Here is a 20411-nt window from a genome sequence, read left to right on the forward strand (position 1 = left end):
GCCTTGCAAACACACGTGACCGCCTTCCTGAAACGTCTTACCCAGTCGCCCCACCAAAAAGTTAGCTATTCAGCAACGCAAGTGGGGACACTTCAGGCTGAGGTGTGAGTTTCAAAGATCCCCTTCTGCTACACTAGGTTAAGTTATTCGGCAGCGCAAGTGGGGACACTTCAGGCTGATAGCTTAATGACATGCATGTGTTTTCTCCCATAACCATCACTCATGCTACTGTGTTGTCCTTGTAACAGGTGACCATGTCTCTGAACTGGATGGTGAGGATGACGTCAGATCTGGAGAGCAACATTGTAGCCGTGGAGAGAGTCATGGAGTACTCTGAGACCAAGACTGAGGTACAAAGAAATACATACACACAATGCTTACTAGGATAGTACATTACATATGGAAATGAACCAGGTCTAATCGCTCAAAAGTACAAGAGAAAGCGACAGTGGAAATATTGTTGTTGCCCGCTGTTTGTTACTTACTGACCACCTGAGTTCTGTAAATGTTTTTAGTTTTTTTTATAAATTGGCATTCGAAGTGTGTTTTTATTTGCTCTTAATAGAGAAACATTGTTCGTGCTGTTTGCCAGGAAAATAATCCATAAAAAATCATCTGGAATTTACACACATTCTTTGGGCTGTTTGGCTGCCAAGTCAAACTCACAATCATAACCATAAAAGACTAATAAAAGTATAACTAGATCTATGTGCCATGTAGGGCCTACCTTTGATGTTGGGCGGCTGGGCACTAGTATGCTATACATTTCAGACCACTTTGTTTATTACCCCCAACAAGTATGCCACCCTCTTTACTGATCATGTGATTGAGTTTATAGTGTGCATGCGTGTTTGTTTCTGAAATATGGCTGTCCTCAACTTCTGCAAATGTGGACCGAATTGCAAATGTGTATAAAGCGTATTGTGTATAATTTTGTATGTGTATGTTGCTAGGCTCCATGGGAGGTGGAGGACAAGAAGCCTTCGTCTGATTGGCCGTCCCAGGGGAACGTAGAGTTCAGTGACTACAGCGTGAGGTACAGAGAAGGACTGGAGCTGGTCCTGAAGAACCTCACCCTCAGTGTCAAAGGAGGAGAGAAGGTGAGCACAATAAACATATAGGCTGTAGCCGGCTGCAACCGGGAGACCAATGGGGCGGCGCACAATTGGCCCAGCGTCGTCCAGGGTAGGGGAGGGAATGGCAGGCAGGGAGGTAGCTCAGTTGATAGAGCATGGCGTTTGCAACGCCAGGGTTGTGGGTTCGTTTCCCACGGGGGGCCAGTATGAAAATAATAATGTATGCACTAACTGTAAGTCGCTCTGGATAAGAGCGTCAGCTAAATGACGTAAATGTAAATGTAGATTCTGTAGACTGATGAGGAAAACATGTACATTAAACATGTTGCGTATAGATGCTGCAATAAGGCCTTAATTTCAGTCGCAAATAAATGGAGAAACTTGACACCATGAAAACACCTGGCAAAGGTTCATTTTGGGGTGAAAAACATTGCTTCATATGCCAATCAGAACAAGTTAAATGCTTGTTTAACAGACTATTTTATAGAATGTACCCCCATGAAAGAATGCTGTACTCCTGCCATCACATTTCATACACAGATTAGTGCCAGCTCTGATAAAGTGAACAGAACTTAATGTGTGTATCGAGCATGCAGATATCCAGATATCTGGAAGAAGTATTTGAATTGGGACTGGTGAACTTCAATGAACTACACTGAGTGTGTGCTTCTCCAGCGTGCAGTTTCTCTGAAGTTTTGTCACATGCACAAGTACAGAGAAATGCTTATCTTGTGAGCTCTACCCAACAGTGCAGTAATAAATATCAAAATATTATAATTTCAAAAATACAAAATACATATAATAAAGAAAACAGAATAAATAAGAGTGGAAGCTATATACAGGGTCAGTGCCAGTACCAAATGTACAATGTGCAGGGATACTGGAGTATTTGAGGTATACAGTACATACAGTGGGGAGAACAAGTATTTGATACACTGCCGATTTTGCAGGTTTTCCTACTTACAAAGCATGTAGAGGTCTGTAATTTTTATCATAGGTACATTTCAACTGTGAGAGACGGAATCTAAAACAAAAATCCAGAAAATCACATTGTATGATTTTTAAGTAATTAATTTGCATTTTATTGCATGACATAAGTATTTGAACACCTACCAACCAGTAAGAATTCTGGCTCTCACAGACCTGTTAGTTTTTCTTTAAGAAGCCCTCTGGTTCTCCACTCATTACCTGTATTAACTGCACCTGTTTGAACTCGTTACCTGTATAAAAGACACCTGTCCACACACTCAATCAAACAGACTCCAACCTCTCCACAATGGCCAAGACCAGAGAGCTGTGTAAGGACATCAGGGATCAAATTGTAGACCTGCACAAGGCTGGGATGGGCTACAGGACAATAGGCAAGCAGCTTGATGAGAAGGCAACAACTGTTGGCGCAATTATTAGAAAATGGAAGAAGTTCAAGATGACGGTCAATCACCCTCGGTCTGGGGCTCCATGCAAGATCTCACCTCGTGGGGCATCAATGATCATGAGGAAGGTGAGGGATCAGCCCAGAACTACACGGCAGGACCTGGTCAATGACCTGAAGAGAGCTGGGACCACAGTCTCAAAGAAAAGCATTAGTAACACACTACGCCGTAATGGATTAAAATCCTGCAGCGCACGCAAGGTCCTCCTGCTCAAGCAAGCGCATGTCCAGGCCCGTCTGAAGTTTGCCAATGACCATCTGGATGATCCAGAGGAGGAATGGGGGAAGGGCATGTGGTCTGATGAGACAAAAATTGAGCTTTTTGGTCTAAACTCCACTCGCCGTGTTTGGAGAAAGAAGAAGGATGAGTACAACCCCAAGAACACCATCCCAACTGTGAAGCATGGAGGTGGAAACATCATTCTTTGGGGATGCTTTTCTGCAAAGGGGACAGGACGACTGCACCGTATTGAGGGGAGGATGGATGGGGCCATGTATCGCGAGATCCTGGCCAACAACCTCCTTCCCTCAGTAAGAACATTGAAGATGGGTCGTGGCTGGGTCTTCCAGCATGACAACGACCCAAAACACACAGCCAGGGCAACTAAGGAGTGGCTCTGTAAGAAGCATCTCAAGGTCCTGGAGTGGCCTAGCCAGTCTCCAGACCTGAACCCAATAGAAAATCTTTGGAGGGAGCTGAAAGTCCGTATTGCCCAGTGACAGCCCCGAAACCTGAAGGATCTGGAGAAGGTCTGTATGGAGGAGTGGGCCAAAATCCCCGCTGCAGTGTGTGCAAACCTGGTCAAGACCTACAGGAAACATATGATCTCTGTAATTGCAAACAAAGGTTTCTGTACCAAATATTAAGTTCTGCTTTTCTGATGTATCAAATACTTATGTCATGCAATAAAATGCAAATTAATTACTTAAAAATCATACAATGTGATTTTCTGGATTTTTGTTTTAGATTCCGTCTCTCACAGTTGAAGTGTACCTATGATAAAAATTACAGACCTCTACATGCTTTGTAAGTAGGAAAACCTGCAAAATCGGCAGTGTATCAAATACTTGTTCTCCCCACTGTACATGTAGGCGGGATTAGGACAAAGTGAATGGTATTATGATAAATAATAATAGTAAACAGTATGGCTGCAGCATAAGCGGTGGGTGGGTGAGTATGTGGTGTTGAGTGTGGGTGTGCAAGTGTAAGTGTGTGGGTGTTAGTGTGAGTGTGTGGGTGTTAGTGTGAGTGTGTGTGCAAGAGTGTCAGTGTAGGCGTGTTAGGCGGAATATAGAAATACTTGTAGTAGTATACTAGTGGTAATATACAGTGCATTCAGAAAGTATTCAGACCCCTTGACTTTTTCCCAAAAAAATTAAGTTACAGCCTTATTCTAAAATTAAATACATGTTTTTCCTCATCAATCTAAACACAATACCCCATAATGACAAAGCGAAAACAGGTTTTTAGAAATGTTTGCTAATTTATTGAAAATACAAAACAGAAATACCTTATTGACATAAGTATTCAGACCCTTTGCTATGAGACTCGAAATTGAGCTCAGGTGCATCCTGTTTCCATTGATCATCCTTGATGTTTCTACAACTTGATTGGAGTCCACTTGTGGTAAATTCAATTGATTGGACATGATTTGGAAAGGCGCACACACCTGTCTATATAAAGTCCCACAGTTGACAATGCATGTCAGAGCAAAAACCAAGCCATGAGGTCGAAGGAATTGTCCGTAGAGCTCCGAGACAGGAATGTGTCAAGGCACAGATCTGGGGAAGGGTACCAAAAAATGTCTGCAGCATTGAATGTTCCCAAGAACACAGTGGCCTCCATCATTCTTAAATGGAAGAAGTTTGGAACCACCAAGACCTTTCCTAGAGCTGGCCGCCTGGCCAAATTGAGCAATCGGGGGAGAACGGCCTTGGTCAGGGAGGTGACCAAGAACCTGATGGTCACTCTGACAGAGCTCCAGAGTTCCTCTGTGGCGATAGGAGAACCTTCCAGAAGGACAGCCATCTCTGCAGCACTCCAGGCCTTTATGGTAGAGTGGCCAGATGGAAGCCACTCCTCAGTAAAAGGCACATGACAGCCAGCTTGGAGTTCGCCAAAAGACACCTAAAGGACTCTCAGACCATGAGAAACAAGATTCTCTGGTCTGATGAAACCAAGATTGAACTCTTTGGCCTGAATGCCAAGCGTCACGTCTGGAGGAAACCTGGCACCATACCTACGGTGAAGCATGGTGGTGGCAGCATCATGCTGTGGGGATGTTTTTTAGCAGCAGGGACTGGGAGACTAGTCAGGATTGAGGGAAAGATGAACAGAGCAAAGTACAGAGAGGTCCTTTATGAAAACCTGCTCTAGAGCGCTCAGGACCTCAGACTGGTTCAAAGGTTCACCTTCCAACAGGACAGCGACCCTAAGCACACAGCCAAGACAACGCAGGAGTGGCTTCGGGACAAGTCTCTGAATGTCCATGAGTGGCCCAGCAAGAGCCAGGAATTTAACCAGATCGAACATCTCTGGAGAGACCTGAAAATAGCTGTGCAGCAACGCTCCCCATCCAATCTGACAGAGCTTGAGAGGATCTGCAGAGAAAAATGGGAGAAACCCCCCCCCCCCCCCCCCCCAAGTACAGGTGTGCCTAGCTTGTAGCGTCATACCCAAGAAGATTCGATGCTGTAATCACCGCCAAAGGTGCTTCAACAAAGTACTGAATTAAAGAACATAATCGGTTAAAGAAAATTGTGACAAATAAAAAAGTATACCAGTTTCATTTAAGGACCAAAGGATTGACAGACATCCCATATAGATTGCAAAATAGTTGAAGAGATTTTTGACGTACCGATTCCAAGGCATAGTGTTTATGAACTGATATACAAAACGACGCCGGTTTCAAAACTTTGAATTTTTCAATAAAAATTATTAAACAAAATTCTTGCTACCAATACAATGTTATTTGTATCCCCCATATCATCTTCCCAGCTCTGCAGATTTTGCTGCGAAGAGATAGAATCATTAGATCATTTGTTTTGGTACTGTCCATTTGTAGCTTTTGGTCACAGGTCCAGGAATGGCTGAAGGATTGCAATATTTACCGGGAGCTAACCCTGCAGATAGCACTACTGGGTGATCTGAAAAGTCATAGTCAATCGATCAATAATACATTATAATAATAATTTTAGCAAAAATGTTTATTTTCAATTTACAATCTGTAGAAACAATGAAACTAGAAGGGTTCAGAACTTTTGTGAAACATCACAGTACAGTTGAAAAATATATGGCAAATAGAAATCCAATATGGATGGTGTTAAGCGATAGATGGGAGGTGTTGAATGGAGCTGAAGGATGGGACTAATAACAACTAACGACAACTAATAACAACAAGATAACTCATGTAAAGCATACTGTGTCCATAATAAGTATAGAGGTAATAGGTTGAGAGCTTTTGGGAAAGAGCACAGTTAGAAAGATATGGCATATAGAAGCAAACCGGATGGACATCATGAAAATGATCGGAGAGGTTGAGGGTAGAGGAAGTTCAGGAGTAAAAACAAACAAAAACTGTGTCCATAAAATGTATATAGTATGTACAGTGAGGGAAAAAAGTATTTGATCCCCTGCTGATTTTGCACGTTTGCCCACTGACAAAGAAATGATCAGTCTATAATTTTAATGGTAGTTTTATTTGAACAGTGAGAGACAGAATAACAACAAAAAAATCCAGAAAAATACATGTCAAAAATGTTATAAATTGATTTGCATTTTAATGAGGGAAATAAGTATTCGACCCCCTCTCAATCAGAAAGATTTGTGGCTCCCAGGTGTCTTTTATACAGGTAACGAGCTGAGATTAGGAGCACACTCTTAATCTCACCTCGTGGAGTTGCAATGATCATGAGAACGGTGAGGAATCAGCCCAGAACTACACGGGAGGATCTTGTCAATGATCTCAAGGCAGCTGGGACCATAGTCACCAAGAAAACAATTGGTAACACATAACGCCGTGAAGGACTGAAATCCTGCAGCGCCCGCAAGATCCCCCTGCTCAAGAAAGCACATATACACGCCCGTCTGAAGTTTGCCAATGAACATCTGAATGATTCAGAGGAGAACTGGGTGAAAGTGTTGTAGTCAGATGAGACCAAAATGGAGCTCTTTGGCATCAACTCAACTTGCCGTGTTTGGAGGAGGAGGAATGCTGCCTATGACCCCAAGAACACCATCCCCACCGTCAAACATGGAGGTGGAAACATTATGCTTTGGGGTGTTTTTCTGCTAAGGGGACAGGACAACTTCACCACATCAAAGGGACGATGGACAGGGCCATGTACCGTCAAATCTTGGGTGAGAACCTCCTTCCCTCAGCCAGGGCATTGAAAATGGGTCGTGGATGGATATCCAGCATGACAATGACCCAAAACACACGGCCAAGGCAACAAAGGAGTGGCTCAAGAAGAAGAACATTAAGGTCCTGGAGTGGCCTAGCCAGTCTCCAGACCTTAATCCCATAGTAAATCTCTGGAGGGAGCTGAAGGTTCGAGTTGCCAAACGTCAGCCTCGAAACCTTAATGATTTGGAGAAGATCTGCAAAGATGAGTGGGACAAAATCCCTCCTGAGATGTGTGCAAACCTGGTGGCCAACTACAAGAAACGTCTGACCTCTGTGATTGCCAACAAGGGTTTTGCCACCAAGTACTAAGTCATGTTTTGCAGAGGGGTCAAATACTTATTTCCCTCATTTAAAATGCAAATCAATTTATAACATTTTTTACATGCGTTTTTCTGGATTTTTTGTTGTTATTCTGTCTCTCACTGTTCAAATAAACCTACCATTAAAATTATAGACTGATCATGTCTTTGTCAGTGGGCAAACGTACAAAATCAGCAGGGGATCAAATACTTTTTTCCCTCACTGTATAAGCTGGAAGTAGAGGCCTAAGCGATGTTGTTCACTAGTTTACTCCAATTAGGGAAGGGGTGGTGGGGTTGGAAAGTAATAAAGGGAAATATATTTTCTTAAAGGATATGTATATGTATGTACAGTTGAAGTCGGAAGTTTACATACACTTAGGTTGGAGTCATTAAAACTCGTTTTTCAACCAGTCCACACATTTCTTGTTAACAAACTATAATTTTGGCAAGTCGGTTAGGACATCTACTTTGTGCATGACACAAGTAATTTTTCCAACAATTGTTTACAGACAGATTATTTCACTTATAATGCACTGTATCACAATTCCAGAGGGTCAGAAGTTTACATACACTAAGTTGACTGTGCCTTTAAACAGTTTGGAGAATTCCAGAAAATGATGTCATGGCTTTAGAAGCTTCTGTTAGGCTAATTGACATCATTTGAGTCAATTGGAGGTGTACCTGTGGATGTATTTCAAGGCCTACCTTCAAACTCAGTGCCTCTTTGCTTGACATCATGGGAAAGTCAAAAGAAATCAGCCAAGACCTCAGAAAAACTGTTTGGCCATAATGACCATTGTTATTTTTGGAGGAAAAAGGGGAAAGCTTGCAAGCCGAAGAACACCATCCCAACCGTGAAGCACGGGGGTGGCAGCATCATGCTGTGGGGGTGCTTTGCTGCAGGAGGGACTGGTGCACAAAATAGATGGCATCATGAGGAAGGAAAATTATGTGGATATATTGAAGCAACATCTCAAGACATCAGTCAGGAAGTTAAAGCTTGGTCGCAAATGGGTCTTCCAAATGGACAATGACCCCAAGAATACTTCCAAAGTTGTGGCAAAATGGCTTAAGGACAACAAAGTAAAGGTATTGGAGTGGCCATCACAAAGCCCTGACCTCAATCCTATAGAAAATGTGTGGGCAGAACTGAAAAAGCGTGTGCAAGCAAGGAGGCCTACAGACCTGACTCAGTTACACCAGCTCTGTCAGGAAGAATGGGCCAAAATTGACCCAACGTATTGTTTAAAGTCACAGTCAACTTAGTGTATGTAAACTTCTGGAATTGTGATACAGTAAATTATAAGTGAAATAATCTGTCTGTAAACAATTGTTGGAAAAATTACTTGTGTCATGCACAAAGTAAAGTCCTAACCGACTTGCCAAAACCATAGCTTGTTAACAAGACATTTGTAGAGTGGTTGAAATACAAGTTTTAATGACTCCAACCTAAGTGTATGTAAACTTCCGACTTCAACTGTATATGTATTTATATATGTGTGTGTGTGTGTGTGTGTGTGTGTATATATATATATATATATATATATATATATATATATATATATATATATATATATATATATATATATATATGTTATTTATTTATATATAGATATATATTTTATTTATTTATTTATTGCGAGAAAAAACAACATATAGGGGATTGGAAGTGATGCAGACAATTACATTGATGGAAGTTACAATCTATCTGCAATATTAAAGCTGATCTACCCCAAAGGAAAAAGTACTGAGTAAAAGGGCTGAATACTTATATAAATGTGATATTTCCATTTTTTTAATTTTTAATAAATTTGCAAAAATTTATAAAACCCTGTTTTTGCTTTGTCATTATAGGGTATTTTGTGTAGATTGATAAGGGAAAAAAACTATAGAATCCATTTTAGAATAAGGCTGTAATGGAATTTGTGGAAAAATTAAATTGGTCAATACCTCCCGAGTGGCGCAGTGGTCTAAGGCACTGCATCGCAGTGCTAGCTGTGCCACTAGAGATCCTGGTTCGAATCCAGGCTCTGTCGTAGCAGGCCGCGACCGGGAGACCCATGGCTCTACCAACTGAGCTACATCCCTGGATGATGCTGGCACAATTGGCCCAGCGTCGTCCAGGGTAGGGGAGGGAATAGCCGGCAGGGATGTAGCTCAGTTGGTAGAGCATGGCGTTTGCAACGCCAGGGTTGTGGGTTCGATTCCCACGGGGGGCCAGTATGAAAAAAATAATGTATGCACTCACTAACTGTAAGTCGCTCTGGATAAGAGCGTTTGCTAAATGATGTAAATGTAGCACGACTGTAACACGTGACTTCCGTCTCGCTTCCGTCTCGCTTCCGCATTGTCTCCGTGCTGCTCTGCTGTTTGTTGCTACTTGGCTACCTGCCAAACTATTCACGTTTTACTTTTAATAAACGTTTAATCAATCTCTGTGTTCAACAAATTTACCAACTTTTTAGTTTTGTCCTCACTCATCTTTTTTCGTTAAACTTTTTCACCCCGGACGTTTATCCCGAGACAGAAGAGTCATTTTCCTGTGCGATTTAGCTGCCAACTTTACGTTATTTTCCGTTTTTCCATCGCAACTTTTTTTCCCTTATTCAACTTTTTCACTCCGGACGCTTTATCTGGACATGGCTCATCAACATCTTCAACAGCCGAAGCTAAGTAGTAACATTAACATGATGTCTTTTAATTGCAGTCGCTGTACTCATAATATACAGGAGAATTCTCGCCTTACGGCGAGAATAGCTGTGCTACAAGCCCAGCTTCAGACGCAATCGTTAGGCAAGAGTATTATCAGTGTAGGAAAGGAAGAAACAGCGTCTGTGCCACCAGTAAGTACAGACAGTAACGTTAGTATAACTCCCCCCGCACAGTCCCTGCAGCCGGACAACTTTCTCATGGCTTCTGGAGGGAAATACTGTTGGAATGCTCAACCGGTGTCGCTCATTCAGCCGACAGAAACCTTCAACCGGTTTTCCCCATTATGTAGCGAGTCGGAGTCTGAGTCTGAGTCTTCTCTAGTCTCTACTCCTCCCGTTACGGGGTCTGAGACGCCGAAGGCTCCCACCATTAGCTCTGACAAATTGAAAACCCTAGTCATTGGCGACTCCATTACCCGCAGTATTAGACTTAAAACGAATCACCCAGCGATCATACACTGTTTACCAGGGGGCAGGGCTACCGACGTTAAGGCTAATCTAAAGATGGTGCTGGCTAAAGCTAAAACTGGCGAGTGTAGAGAGTATAGAGATATTGTTATCCACGTCGGCACCAACGATGTTAGGATGAAACAGTCAGAGGTCACCAAGTGCAACATAGCTTCAGCGTGTAAATCAGCTAGAAAGATGTGTCGGCATCGAGTAATTGTCTCTGGCCCCCTCCCAGTTAGGGGAAGTGACGAGCTCTACAGCAGAGTCTCAGCACTTAATCGCTGGTTGAAAACTGTTTTCTGCCCCTCCCAAAAGATAACATTTGTGGATAATTGGCCCTCTTTCTGGGACTCACCCACAAACAGGATCAAGCCTGACCTGCTGAGGAGTGACGGACTCCATCCTAGCTGGAGGGGTGCTCTCCTCTTATCTACCAACATAGATAGGGCTCTAACTCCTTTAGCCCCACAGTGAAATAGGGTGCAGGCCAGGCAGCAGGCTGTTAGCCAACCTGCCAGCTTAGTGGAGTCTGCCAATAGTATAGTCAGTGTAGTCAGCTCAGCCATACCCATTGAGACTGTGTCTGTGCCTCGACCTAGGTTGGGCAAAACTAAACATGGTGGTGTCCACCCTAGCAATCTTATTAGGATAAAGACCTCCTCCATTCCTGCCATTATTGAAAGAGATCGTGATACCTCACATCTCAAAATAGGGTTACTTAATGTTAGATCCCTCACTTCAAAGGCAGTCATAGTCAATGAACTAATCACTGATCATAATCTTGATGTGATTGGCCTGACTGAAACATGGCTTAAGCCTGATGAATTTGCTGTGTTAAATGAGGCCTCACCTCCTGGTTACACTAGTGACCATATTCCCCGTGCATCCCGCAAAGGCGGAGGTGTTGCTAACATTTACGATAGCAAATTTCAATTTACAAAAAAAAAAATGACGTTTTCATCTTTCGAGCTTCTAGTCATGAAATCTATGCAGCCTACTCAATCACTTTTTATAGCTACTGTTTACAGGCCTCCTGGGCCATATACAGCGTTCCTCTCTGAGTTTCCTGAATTCCTATCAGACCTTGTAGTCATAGCAGATCATATTCTAATTTTTGGTGATTTTAATATTCACATGGAGAAGTCCACAGACCCACTCCAAAAGTCCTTCGGAGCCATTATCGACTCAGTGGGTTTTGTCCAACATGTCTCTGGACCTACTCACTGCCACAGTCATACTCTGGACCTAGTTTTGTCCCATGGAATAAATGTTGTAGATCTTAATGTTTTTCCACAAAATCCTGGACTATCGGACCACCATTTTATTACGTTTGCAATCGCAACAAATAATCTGCTCAGACCCCAACCAAGGAGCATCAAAAGTCGTGCTATAAATTCTCAGACAACACAAAAATTCATTGATGCCCTTCCAGACCCCTTCTGCCTACCCAAGGACGTCAGAGGACAAAAATCAGTTAACCACTTAACTGAGGAACTAAATTTAACCTTGCACAATACCCTAGATGCAGTTGCACCCCTAAAAACGAAAAACATTTGTCATAAGAAACTAGCTCCCTGGTATACAGAAAATACCCGAGCTTTGAAGCAAGCTTCCAGGAAATTGGAACGGAAATGGCGCCACACCAAACTGGAAGTCTTCCGACTAGCTTGGAAAGACAGTACCGTGCAGTACCGAAGAGCCCTCACTGCTGCTCGATCATCCTACTTTTCCAAATTAATCGAGGAAAATAAGAACAATCCAAAATTTCTTTTTGATACTGTTGCAAAGCTAACTAAAAAGCAGCATTCCCCAAGAGAGGATGGTTTTCACTTCAGCAGTGATAAATTCATGAACTTCTTTGAGGAAAAGATCATGACCATTAGAAAGCAAATTACGGACTCCTCTTTGAATCTGCGTATTCCTCCAGGGCTTAGCTGTCCTGGATCTGCACAGCTCTGCGAGGGCCTGGGATCGGGAGAGACACTTAAGTGTTTTAGTACTATATCTCTTGACACAATGATGAAAATAATCATGGCCTCTAAACCTTCAAGCTGCATACTGGATCCTATTCCTACTAAACTGCTGAAGGAGCTGCTTCCTGTGCTTGGCCCTCCTATGTTGAACATAATAAACAGCTCTCTATCCACCGGATGTGTACCAAACTCACTAAAAGTGGCAGTGATAAAGCCTCTCTTGAAAAAGCCAAACCTTGACCCGGAAAATATAAAAAACTATCGGCCAATATCGAATCTTCCATTCCTCTCAAAAATTTTAGAAAAAGCTGTTGCGCAGCAACTCACTGCCTTTCTGAAGACAAACAATGTATACGAAATGCTTCAGTCTGGTTTTAGACCCCATCATAGCACTGAGACTGCACTTGTGAAGGTGGTAAATGACCTTTTAATGGCGTCAGACCGAGGCTCTGCATCTGTCCTCGTGCTACTAGACCTTAGTGCTGCCTTTGACACCATCGATCACCACATTCTTTTGGAGAGACTGGAAACCCAAATTGGTCTACACGGACAAGTTCTGGCCTGGTTTAGATCCTACCTGTCGGAAAGATATCAGTTTGTCTCTGTGAATGGTCTGTCCTCCGACAAATCAACTGTACATTTCGGTGTTCCTCAAGGTTCCGTTTTAGGACCACTATTGTTTTCACTATATATTTTACCTCTTGGGGATGTTATTCGAAAACATAATGTTAACTTTCACTGCTATGCGGATGACACACAGCTGTACATTTCAATGAAGCATGGTGAAGCCCCAAAATTGCCCTCGCTAGAAGCCTGTGTTTCAGACATAAGGAAGTGGATGGCTGAAAACTTTTTACTTTTAAACTCGGACAAAACAGAGATGCTTGTTCTAGGTCCCAAGAAACAAAGAGATCTTCTGTTAAATCTGACAATTCATCTTGATGGTTGTAAAGTCGTCTCAAATAAAACTGTGAAGGACCTAGGCGTTACTCTTGACCCTGATCTCTCTTTTGACGAACATATCAAGACTGTTTCAAGGACAGCTTTTTTCCATCTACGTAACATTGCAAAAATCAGAAATTTTCTGTCCAAAAATGATGCAGAAAAATTAATCCATGCATTTGTTACTTCTAGATTAGACTACTGCAATGCTCTATTTTCCGGCTACCCGGATAAAGCACTAAATAAACTTCAGTTAGTGCTAAATACGGCTGCTAGAATCCTGACTAGAACCAAGAAATTTGATCATATTACTCCAGTGCTAGCTTCCCTACACTGGCTTCCTGTTAAGGCAAGGGCTGATTTCAAGGTTTTACTGTTAACCTATAAAGCGTTACATGGGCTTGCTCCTACCTATCTTTCCGAGTTGGTCCTGCCGTACATACCAATACGTACGCTACGGTCACAAGACGCAGGCCTCCTAATTGTCCCTAGAATTTCTAAGCAAACAGCGGGAGGCAGGGCTTTCTCCTATAGATCTCCATTTTTATGGAACAGTCTGCCTACCCATGTGAGAGACGCAGACTCGGTCTCAACCTTTAAGTCTTTACTGAAGACTTATCTCTTCAGTAGGTCATATGATTGAGTGTAGTCTGGCCCAGGAGTGTGAAGGTGAACGGAAAGGCTGGAGCAACGAACAGCCCTTGCTGTCTCTGCCAGGCCGGTTCCCCTCTCCACTGGGGTTCTCTGCCTCTAACCCTGTTGCAGGGGCTGAGTCACTGGCCTGCTGGTGCTCTTTCATGCCGTCCCTGGGAGGGGTACGTCAATTGAGTGGGTTGAGTTACTGACGTGATCTTCCTGTCTGGGTTGGCGACCCCCCCCCCCTTGGTTTGTGCTGTGGTGGAGACCTCTGTGGGCTATACTCGGCCTTGTCTCAGGATTGTAAGTTGGTGGTTGGGGATATCCCTCTAGTGGTGCGGGGGCTGTGCTTTGGCGGAGTGGGTGGGGTTATATCCTTCCTGTTTGGCCCTGTCCGGGGGTTTCTTCGGATGGGGCCACAGTGTCTCCGGACCGCTCCTGTCTCAGCCTCCAGTATTTATGCTGCAGTAGTTTATGTGTCGGGGGGCTGGGGTTAGTTGGTTATACCTGGAGTACTTCTCCTGTCTTATCCAGTGTCCTGTGTGAATTTAAGTATGCTCTCTCTAATTCTCTCGTTCTCTCTTTCTCTCTGAGAACCTGAGCCCTAGGACCATACGTCAGGACTACCGGGCATGATGACACCCTGCTGCCCCCAGTCCGCCTGGCCTTGCTGCTATTCCAGTTTCAACTGTTCTGCCTGCGGCTACGAAACCCCTACCTGTCCCAGACCTGCTGTTTTCAACTCTAAATGATCGGCTATGAAAAGCCAACTGAGAGACCTGAGCCCTAGGACCATACGTCGGGACTACCGGCCGTGGTGACTCCTTGCTATCCCCAGTCCGCCTGGCCTTGCTGCTATTCCAGTTTAAACTGTTCTGCCTGCGGTTATGGAACCCCTACCTGTCCCAGACCTGCTGTTTTAAACTCTAATGATCGGCTATGAAAAGCCAACTGAGATTTATTCCTGATTATTATTTGACCATGCTTGTCACTTATGAACATTTTTGAACATCTTGGCATGGTTCTGTTATAATCTCCACCCGGCACAGCCAGAAGAGGACTGGCCACCCCTCATAGCCTGGTTCCTCTCTAGGTTTCTTCCTAGGTTTTGCCTTTCTAGGGAGTTTTTCCTAGCCACCGTGCTTCTACACCTGCATTACTAGCTGTTTGGGGTTTTAGGCTGGGTTTCTGTACAGCACTTCGAGATATTAGCTGATGTAAGAAGGGCTATATAAAATAAAATTGATTGAAAAATTGATTGATAATACTTTACGAAAGCACTGTATACATTTAAACAGGTGTAACATTGACCAGTAGCAGGATAAATACAGTCCCTTGCTAAAGTATTCATCCCCCTTGGCGTTTTTCCTATTTTGTTGCATTACAACCTGTAATTTAAATAGATTTTTATTTGGATTTCATGTAATGGACATACACAAAATAGTCCAAATTGGTGAAGTGAAATGAAAAAAATAACTTGTTTCAAAAAATTCTAAAAAAATTAATAACGGAAAAGTGGTGCATGCATATGTATTCAGCCCCTTTGCAACCAATTACCTTCAGAAGTCACATAATTAGTTAAATAAATCCACTTGTGTGCAATCTAAGTGTCACATGATCTGAGTATACAGTCATGGTCAAACGTTTTGAGAATGACACAAATATTAATTTTCACGAAGTCTGCTGCCTCAGTTTTTATGATGGCAATTTGCATATACTCCAGAATGTTATGAAGAGTGATCAGATCAATTGCAATTAATTGCAAAGTCCCTCTTTGCCATGAAAATGAACTTAATCCCCAAACAACATTTCCACTGCATTTCAGCCCTGCCACAAAAGGACCAGCTGACATCATGTCAGTGATTCTCTCATTAACACAGGTGAGAGTGTTGACGAGGACAAGGCTGGAGATCACTCTGTCATGCTGATTGAGTTAGAATAACAGACTGGAAGCTTTAAAAGGAGGGTGGTAGGTAGCTTGGTGGTTAAGAGCGTAACCGAAAGGTCGCTGGTTCTAATCCCCGAGCCGACTAGGTGAAAAATCTGCCGATGTGCCCTTGAGCAAGGCACTTAACCCTAATTGCTCCTGTAAGTCGCTCTGGATAAGAGCGTCTGCTAAATGACTAAAATGTAAATGACTAGGGTAAAGTCATTTTCTCTGATGAATCTCCTTTCCGATTGTTTGGGGCATCCGGAAAACTCCTTGTCCGGAGAAGACAAGGTGAGCGCTACCATCAGTCCTGTGTCATGCCAACAGTAAAGCATCCTGAGACCATTCATGTGTGGGGTTGCTTCTCAGCCAAGGGAGTGGGCTCACTCACAATTTTGCCTAAGAACACAAACATGAATAAAGAATGGTTACAACACATCCTCCGAGAGCAACTTCTCCCAACCATCCAAAAACAGTTTGGTGACGAACAATGCCTTTTTCAGCATGATGGAGCACCTTGCCATAAGGCAAAAGTGATAACTAAGTGGCACGGGGAACAAAACATCAACATTTGGGGTCCATGGCCAGGAAACTCCCCAGAACTTAATCCCATTGAGAACTTGTGGTCAATCCTCAAGAGGCGGGTGGACAAACAAAAACCCACAAACTCCAAGCATTGATTATGCAAGAATGGCCTGCCATCAGTCAGGATGTGGCCCAGAAGTTAATTGACAGCATGCCAGGGTGGCTTGCAGAGGTCTTGAAAAAGAAGGGTCAACACTGCAAATATTGACTCTTTGCATAAACTTAATGTAATTGTCAATAAAAGCATTTGACACTTATGGAATGCTTGTAATTATATTTCAGTATACCATAGTAACATCTGACAAAAAACACTGAAGCAGCGAACTTTGTGAAGACCAATACTTGTCATTCTCAAAACTTTTGACCACGACTGTATATACACCTGTTCTGAAAGGCCCCAGAGTCTGCAACACCACTACGCAAGGGGAACCATCAAGCAAGCAGCACCATGAAGACCAAGAAGCTCTTCAAACAGGTCAGGGACAAAGTTGTGGAGAAGTACAGATTAGGGTTGGGTTATAAAAAAATATCCGACACTTTGAACATCCCATGGAGCACCATTTAAATCCATTATTTAAAAAATGGAAAGAATATGGCACCACAACAAACCTGCCAAGAGAGCACCGCCCACCAAAACTCACGGACCAGGCAAGTAGGGCATTAATCAGAGAGGCAACAAAGAGACCAAAGATAACCCTGAAGGAGCTGCAAAGCTCCACAGCGGAGATTGGAGTATCTGTCCATAGGACCACTTTAAGCTGTACACTCCACAGAGCTGGGCTTTACGGAAGAGTGGCCAGAAAAAAGCCATTACTTAAAGAAAAAAATAAGCAAACGCGTTTGGTGTTCGCCAAAAGCCATGTGGGAGACTCCCCAAACATATGGAAGAAGGTACTCTGGTCAGATGAGACAAAAATTTAGCTTTTTGGCCATCAAGGAAAAGGCTATGTCTGGCGCAAACCCAACACCTCTCATCACCCCGAGAACACCATCCCCACAGTGAAGCATGTTGGTGGCAGCATCATGCTGTGGGGATGTTTTTCATCAGCAGGGACTGGGAAACTGGTCAGAATTGAAGGAATGATGGCTGGCGCTAAATACAGGGGAATTCTTGATGGAAACCTGTTTCAGTCTTCCAGAGATTTGAGACTGGGACGGAGGTTCACCTTCCAGCAGGACAATGACCCTAAGCATAGTGCTAAAGCAACACTCGAGTGGTTTAAGGGGGAACATTTAAATGTATTTGAATGGCCTAGTCAAAGCCCAGACCTCAATCCAATTGAGAATCTGTGGTACGACTTGAAGATTGCTGTACACCAGCGGAACCCATCCAACTTGAAGGAGCTGGACAGTTTTGCCTTGAAGAATGGGCAGAAATTATAGTGGCTAGATGTGCCAAGCTTATAGAGACATACCCCAAGAGACTTGCAGCTGTAATTGCTGCAAAAGGTGGCTCTACAAAGTATTGACTTTGGGGGGGGGGGGGGGTGAATAGTTATGCACATTCAAGTTTTCTGATTTTTTGTCTTATTTCTTGTTTGTTTCACAATAAAATATATTTTGCATCTTCAAAGTGGTAGGCATGTTGTGTAAATCAAATGATACAAACCCACCCAAAAATCCATTTTAATTCCAGGTTGTTAGGCAACAAAATAGGAAAAATGCCAAGGGGGGTTGAAAACTTTCGCAAGCCACTGTAGATAGATACTAATGGTAATGGCAATCAATAATCAATGAACAGCAGCGTAGTGGTAGTAATACATCTAATCAATAGTCATTATAGCAGCAGCATAGGTGTGAGTGGGAGCAGTAGTTATTAGCCATTTAACAGTTGGCTTGTGTATGTGTTCCAGATAGGTATCGTGGGTCGTACTGGGGCTGGTAAGTCCTCTATGACACTGTGCCTGTTTCGGCTTCTGGAGGCGGCTGGAGGAGAGATCACCATCGACGGGGTCAAGATATCAGAGATAGGACTGCATGACCTGAGATCTAAACTCACCATTATACCACAGGTACATACACACACACACACACACACACACACACACACACACACACACACACACACCCTACACTGTCCTCACCTCCACCTTCACTACCCTCTCTCCCTCCCCAGGAGCCAGTGTTGTTCTCTGGCAGTCTTAGGATGAACTTGGACCCCTTTGAAAAGTACAGTGACGGTGAGGTATGGAAGGCTCTGGAACTATCCCACCTCAACAAGTTTGTCAGCAACCAGCCGAATAAACTGCAGCTGGAGTGTTCAGAAGGAGGAGAGAACCTCAGGTAACTTAATCGTAACCACTTAACAACTGCATGCTTTGATACCCATTTGCATTCACACATGTTTGCACCTGTACAAGGCCTTTACCTGTATATTCAGGTGGGAATTAAACACCGAAAACAAAACTAAGAACATGTGGAATACAAACATGTCTTTATTAGGATTTTCTCTTAAGAACGTATTCCTTCTCTGAATCTTTCTTTTAGCTTTTTATACCTTTCATATTTTACTCTTCTCAAAAATAATGTAATGCCTTTGTGTGTGTTCAGTGTGGGCCAGAGGCAGCTGGTGTGTTTAGCCAGGGCTCTACTGAGGAAGACGAGGATCCTGATCCTGGATGAAGCTACAGCCGCCATCGACCTAGAGACCGACGACCTCATCCAGTCAACCATCAGGACACAGTTTGAGGACTGCACCGTCTTCACCATTGCTCACAGACTCAACACCGTCATGGACTATACTAGGTAATGTGCAATACATTACACATGCGCACACGCATAAACAGACAGACATACACACACAAATACTTATTTTGATCTAAGATTACATGTTATTGTGTTAGGTCATATTCTCTCCAGAAACCTAAAACAGTTATGAAATATTCTACTAATCCCTCTTCACCTCTTTGCAGAGTGCTGGTCTTGGACAAGGGACAGATAGCTGAATTTGACACTCCTACAAACCTCTTATTCCAGAGAGGAATCTTCTATGGTATGGCTAAAGATGCAGGACTGGCACAATAGCACTGCCTCTCCTCTACCTACATAAAACCTATAGTGCCTTGTGTCAGAACACAGAGTGCCAGTGAATGTCTCATTTTATACTCTGCAGTCTGCTGCAAAACCAGGATAAAAAACGTTAGATTTTTTTAATGTTACTTTTTCTAAAAAATAAAAGACAGAAAAACTGTGTCACTGTAATTTCCACGAGTGAGTTTCAGGATGAATTCAGCTATTTTTTGTACTGTATCGTTTTTATTATTTAAGCTATACTTTTTATTATTAAAAGTTGTCTGATTGGGAAGTTTGCTCCGTTCAATGTGTGATTCCTTTGTGAACCAAATCTGTAAAAACTTGAATTCTGTACTACCAAAATATGAGAGATGGTAATGCCTTTATTAAAAAAAGAAAAACATTAAGACTGCCTTGTAGATGTTTTTGTGAAGCATTTCATTTTTATATACATTTATGATCATAATACATGTTAACTACTCTGGTATAGCCTACGCTACAACCTCAACATTGTTAACAATGTAGGAGGCAACCAATATTAAGTATGTAGAACGTTTAGCTGAAATATAGGAATTAACAGGACTCATGTGGTGTGGATTAAGGTTTGATACATATGGCCTGTCAACACAACACAGAGCATACAGTGGGGGAAAAAAAGTTTTTAGTCAGCCACCAATTGTGCAAGTTCTCCCACTTAAAAACATGAGAGAGGCCTGTAATTTTCATCATAGGTACACGTCAACTATGACAGACAAAATGAGGAAAGAAAATCCAGAAAATCACATTATAGGATTTTTAATGAATTTATTTGCAAATTATGGTGGAAAATAAGTATTTGGTCAATAACAAAAGTTTCTCAATACTTTGTTATATACCCTTTGTTGGCAATGACACAGGTCAAACGTTTTCTGTAAGTCTTCACAAGGTTTTCACACACTGTTGCTGGTATTTTGGCC

The 20411-nt window shown here is 42.8% G+C and overlaps 1 protein-coding gene across 1 annotated transcript in view; it reads left to right on the forward strand.

The window, feature by feature from the left end:
* The window catches only part of LOC311101213 (ATP-binding cassette sub-family C member 3-like), a 44253-nt gene extending 24410 nt beyond the window's left edge, over window positions 1-19843 (forward strand). Inside the window, exons 24-29 of the mRNA XM_084142321.1 lie at window positions 249-350; window positions 954-1100; window positions 18297-18455; window positions 18560-18726; window positions 18994-19188; window positions 19356-19843. Coding sequence (XP_083998447.1) covers window positions 249-350; window positions 954-1100; window positions 18297-18455; window positions 18560-18726; window positions 18994-19188; window positions 19356-19467 — 882 coding nt within the window. The 3' untranslated portion in view covers window positions 19468-19843. The remainder of the gene's footprint in view (window positions 1-248; window positions 351-953; window positions 1101-18296; window positions 18456-18559; window positions 18727-18993; window positions 19189-19355) is intronic.
* Window positions 19844-20411: the final 568 nt, after the last annotated feature.

Source organism: Coregonus lavaretus (genome assembly GCF_964263955.1).
Source record: "Coregonus lavaretus genome assembly, chromosome: 25".
Classification (NCBI taxonomy): domain Eukaryota; kingdom Metazoa; phylum Chordata; class Actinopteri; order Salmoniformes; family Salmonidae; genus Coregonus; species Coregonus lavaretus.